Source organism: Echinops telfairi, unplaced genomic scaffold, assembly GCF_000313985.2.
Source record: "Echinops telfairi isolate 266 unplaced genomic scaffold, ASM31398v2 ScPeMD7_18;HRSCAF=68, whole genome shotgun sequence".
In the NCBI taxonomy this organism is placed as follows: domain Eukaryota; kingdom Metazoa; phylum Chordata; class Mammalia; order Afrosoricida; family Tenrecidae; genus Echinops; species Echinops telfairi.
In genome coordinates, this window is record NW_022103915.1 from 87,855,125 (window position 1) to 87,860,800 (window position 5,676).

The window sequence follows — 5,676 nt, forward strand, 5'->3', positions numbered from 1 at the left end:
AACAAATGCAAGTCTAATTCAACCCATGACACTTATTTAGCTATAATTCCAAAAGATTGTATATGTGGAGAATATAATGTAGCATATGGTTAATAACCTAAAATATAGTAAAACAAAACAAAACAAAAACCATAAAGTTCTCCCTGTCCTCTTCATCAACCAACCATATGCTATTGATCAGAATGAAATATGTCCAGCCCAACTCAAGGATTCCTCTTACTAATGAGGTTGAGAAGGTGATGGTGGTGGGGCAGTTTTATAATATTTAGAGGATCATAAAAAGTCAAAGACCCTTTTATTATATAGTCACTGTCCTTAATTCATTATTAAATATTCCCAGTGATGACTGGATATATTTTTAATTCATAATGGTTGTCCTTTATTGTGAGAAATTTATTTAAGACTATACATTTTCAGTTCTATCAATTCCAGTAACTTTTCAAATAATTATACAAAAGTAAACAAATTGTAATTTATAGTTGGTAAAGGTTAAATATATATACATATGGACTATTGAGTCACTATTCTAAACTATATTCATTTAGATATGAACAGTCAATATTGTTTTATCTGTCTACTTATATTACCATATACCCATTTTACATTCACTCACTTATACATCTATCTTCCTATCTATTCACTTATTAATCTATCTATTAACTCCATCAAATCTAGTTCCAATCATTCTAAATATTCATTTATTTTTGTCTATATTCAGACTAGGCAATAATAATATACAAATAGTATACCTTTTTTTTTTCCTGCTGTAGGCAATTAGCTAATTTTTAGTGGTTACAAATCCCAGTAGTTCCGTTTATCCATGAAACTGTTTTGTGATGTGTAGCTCTCAGAATGACAATGGCCAAAATGCCTTACAATAAGTTGGGGAAGTGAGAGGTGAAACTAGAAGCGAAGAGAGTGCCTTCTAGGCTAGACTGTCATCAAATAGCTTGATTAACTTGGGAAAATCACTTTATTCCTTGGTCCTCAGTTTCATCAACCACAAAATAAATGGAGTTGACCAGATAATTTATATTTTCTACAAATTACTGTGATTATTTATTCCAATATATTGTAGGGCCACTACAATAAAATACTGTTTATCCTGGGAAAATGGCTCTGATCATTTAGAACTTTATGCAAAGTTTTAGATTTCAAAAATGATCCAGCAAATATCGTTGCACAAATCTAACTTGTTACTGCTTAGTCAATAAATTAATATCCATATTTTATATGAATGGTACAGACTTTGCCTCTAAGGTGACCTTGACAAAGCTACTATATTCCCGCGTCTTAGTGTCATTTTATGAAAAGCAAGTGTTTAGTTGAGACTTCTTTGTACATGACACTTGGACCTTTGCAGCTTTGTTGGACTTATAAGAGCATTAGAATTTTCCTGGAATTTGTTCCATTAATTTAAAATGCTGATTTCTCCCCTAGGAAACTCAGAGTGGAGATAAATAAGATGCATTTTAATTCTTACTAAAGACAAGATTGCAAAAATATTAAATAATTTTACTTACCAAGAATCTTTCATTTTCTTCAGACTTTGGAACTAGAGAATCTATTCATGGACACCATTATGAGTTAAATTTTTCTCACAGTTCTGCAGTTTACAGGCTAGGAGCCTTGGTGGTGTAGTGGATATGGGTTCGGCTCTAATTACAATGTTAGCAGTTCAAAACCACCAGCCTCCCTGAGAGTGAAGGACATGATTTCTACTTCCTTTAAGAGTTACAGTCTAGGAACATCACAATCTAGGAATAGGCTATCATCATCAAATCAATGGCGGTTAGTTTGGTTTGGTTTTCATGATAGGTGCTGATGCTTCCATACTTTTCCTCCTTTCTTCGAGAGAATTACAAAAGACAGGAAAGAATCTACTTTAAAAAAAGAAAAAACATAAATATCTTTATCCATTTTCTTATTCTATATTTCATATATAGAGACCCAAACTTATCTGTGATTTGCAGGGGTAGGTTGGAGGGAGAAGGAAAAGGGAACTCATTACTTGGGGGAGGCTGAGCTTCCGTTAAGAGGGATGAACAATTTGGAAATGGTTATTGGGATGGTTGAATAACATGTTAGACATGTCACTAAGTGATACATCTGAAATAAGGGTGCTATTATGTTTACATATATTAAAAAGCAATATGTAGTATAAATAAACAAATGCAATAAAACAAAAATACATGAGCTTTTTGAAGGAAGGAATATGCAAATAAATGTTTACATCAGACAAAAGTTGACAATTCTAAAATGTGAATGAAAATACTGAGTATGGGTTTGATAATGCCCTGTCATAAATGTCATGTAAGGATTGATTAAATATGAACAGTTCTTAGTGAGTGACTGCGGAGGTTGATTCAAGAAAGAGTTCGGCGATGACCAATATTACTTTTCTAAAATAAGACATCATGTGAACCAATTGAAGGAAGCCGGTAAAGCTGAGCAGATGTTTCATCTTCGTGTGAGGGAAATTAAGGCTTGTGCCCAGTCTTGCTAGACTTCAAGACACGGCCACCCAGTTTCTTCATGGAATCCTTGACGTCTTTATTTCGAAGAGTATAGATCACTGGATTCAGGAGGGGCGTGAAAATGGTATAAAATACCGAAAGCACTTTGTCTATTGGGAAATTTGTGAAAGGCCACACGTAGATGAAAATGCACGGGCCGAAGAAAAGGGTCACGACGGTGAAGTGCGCACTGCAGGTGGAGAGCGCTTTGGAGGAGCCCCCGGACGAGCGCTGCCGCACAGTGACCAGGATGACCGTGTAGGAGATGACCAAGAGGATGAAGCACACCAGGGCAATCAGGCCACTGGTTGAGATCATGAACACCCCCAGGATGTAGGTGTCGACACAGGCGAGTTTAATCACCAACGGGAGGTCACAAAAGAAGCTGTCCACTTCATTGGGTCCACAGAAGGGCAGATTTACAGTAAATGCTAATTGACTCAGGGCGTGGAAGACACCGACGATCCAGGAAAGGGTCACGAGTCCAATACACATCCTCCGACTCATGATGGTTAAGTAACGCAGAGGCTTACATATGGCAACATACCTATCGAAGGACATGGAGATCAGCAAGACAATTTCAGCACCTCCTAAGAGATGCAGAAAGAATATCTGTGTGATGCAGCCTTCAAACGAAATGGCTTTGTACTCACTGAGGAAGTCTGCGATCATTTTGGGGGTGGCAAAGGAGGCCAGTGACATGTCTATGAAGGAGAGGTTACCCAGCAGGAAGTACATAGGTGAGTGCAGGCGAGGCTCGGACACCACAGTGCACACAATCAGGAGGTTCCCCAGCACAGTGGCTATGTAGACTACGGAGAAAAACAGGAAATAGAAGATTTGGAGTTCCCAAGAACTGGACAGACCCTGGAGTATGAATTCAGTCACCACTGACTGATTGCTCCAAGCCATTCACCTTGATTTCTGGAGGGACTCCGGCATTTACAAATCAGAAGAGAACTAGGAGAGAAGACAGTGATGAAACTCAAAGTGGGATTTTCTGTGCAGAACGTTTGGGGCAACTCACCCCCCACCCCCCACCCCCCAGCCCCAGATAGCTCATTATTGTATTCCTGCCCTATTTCAGTGCTTAAATATTTTCCCCATTGACCTTTCCAAGTGCTTTAAATAATTAAATTAAAGATGAATTCTCATACATAGCTATTTGCCTTACAAGAAAAATTCAAATTTTTCATGAAAGGAATGCAAATGAAATGACTAGAATCTTTATTCAGTTTGTGAAATACCTCATCGACTTCACAGCTAACTGCCAACAGGTTTTGAAGGGGAAAGGAGCATCATGATGATAGAGGGAGGAATATTTGTGAACTCATGATTGATATTTTGGGGGAATAAAATTGTGGACCGAAATGCATGCAATGGGCTCTTTCATTGTGGAGGAAAAAGGAATAGAATGTAAGGGGATGGGAAATGGCTACTGAGGAACCCCACCTCTCTCATTTTTGAGTAGTGCTTGTTCAGAGTAAAAATGAAATGCCCTCCCGTATTTACTTCTTCATTTCAGAATCAGGCAGGCATTCTGAATGACCTTTGTCCTGAACCACCAATGCTATACATTTCGAAAGGCACCTACTCACCTTTCACATGAGGATTATAGTGACTTTCTACATTTTCGTGTATATTTTAAATAGAAAGTTTCTATTAAATACAATGATGTCTGAAACGGAACATTTTTAAAAATCTGAGCTTTATAGACTTTCATCCAAGGAGTTTATAATAGAAGACTCTTCATGTTTCCAAAGTTCATGTGCAACAAATCAGAGATAAGTTTACATAGAGGCCGAAGATGATGGTAGTGAAGATTATGGGGAGACTATGGGGCATATAAATGATGCCTCACATCTCAAGATGTGCCCTATCCCTAAAATCCCCGACAAAACCCCATTCATCTCACCATGAGGCTAAACCTTACATGTCTTTGCAAAACTCTCTTAGAAATATACATCCAGGATAAATGGTTTGAAAACTGACAGCAGTTTTAAGCACACAGCGACCTACTTCTTGATGAGCATTTATTCTGGCTTCATGTTCTTTCATTGCCTCCACATTGTTTTTCTTAGTTTACCCACCCCAGAAACATTTACATTATTCTACTCTGCATCCACATACCTGATATGAAAAAGATGTCTCGGGCACAGTTCTAAATTAGATGAGTAGCAGAAAGAGCAGTGATCTGTGACTCAAGAAACGTGGATACAAATCTTGACCTAGGTCGACGAGATTGGGTAATTTACTGAATCAACTGATGCCTCAGAATATTCATATATGAAGTGAATGAGTTGATCTCCATGATTTTAAGGTATGCTTATAAACATATTTATATTCCAATGCTCAACTAATCCTTCAAAACAGTGGCCACTGTTACAGCGTGACAGTTTAATCCTTTGCCTGATTTCTGGGAAAAGGAGGCTCACAATTTTGAAATCTCTGTATTTATAACAACTGTATTGATGATGAATTGATTCAATGAATTATGTGGCAAAGAAAAGACCAGCTGCTCCTCAGGGAATAAAACAACCCAGGTTGCAGAGGGAGTTATTAAACCATTCAAATTGGGTTTGGCCTGAGTTACATACGGATCTCAAAATGTCATGATTGCTCTTAAATGCTTCACATACAGGGTAGTAATGTGGGGACGATGTAAGGAGCCACCTTATCTTGGACCACAGTAATGATGAGATAAATAATATTTACTGTTTGACTTCTTAAAAATTGCAACCTTTCTATCTAAACTACTCCAATAATAATGAATATAAGGCCTGTGGGGGGGCCCCACCATTTAATGAAAAACTCATAATTCACAGAGTCAATGAATGTGGGAAAGTTTAGATTGATTACATTCACTTGAGTTATTATGAACTAAGGGAAGAAAAGAGAACTGAAATGGGATATACTATCTCTTAGACATTCTGAGAATACACGAAAGGCTAAAGGTCATTAAATCTTTAATTAATATCTTCATTTTATTTTCATAATTCTTATCCTTAATTATTATACCATTGTTAAGGTTTTGTGTCAATTTGATTGGGCCAGGATTCTCAGTGGTTTGGCAGTTAAAACATAGTAATACCCTTTCGGGATGTGATCTAACAAAAGGTAATACTTTCATAAGGAGACTTGCTCTGCGGAGCCAATGAGC

General features: G+C 37.4%; 1 protein-coding gene across 1 annotated transcript; it reads right to left on the reverse strand.

The window, feature by feature from the left end:
- Positions 1-2,480: 2,480 nt before the first annotated feature.
- Positions 2,481-3,428, reverse strand: LOC101659384 (olfactory receptor 4K3). Its single transcript, XM_004698853.3, has one exon. The coding sequence runs from the start codon at positions 3,426-3,428 to the stop codon at positions 2,481-2,483; it is 948 nt and encodes a 315-aa protein (XP_004698910.1).
- Positions 3,429-5,676: the final 2,248 nt, after the last annotated feature.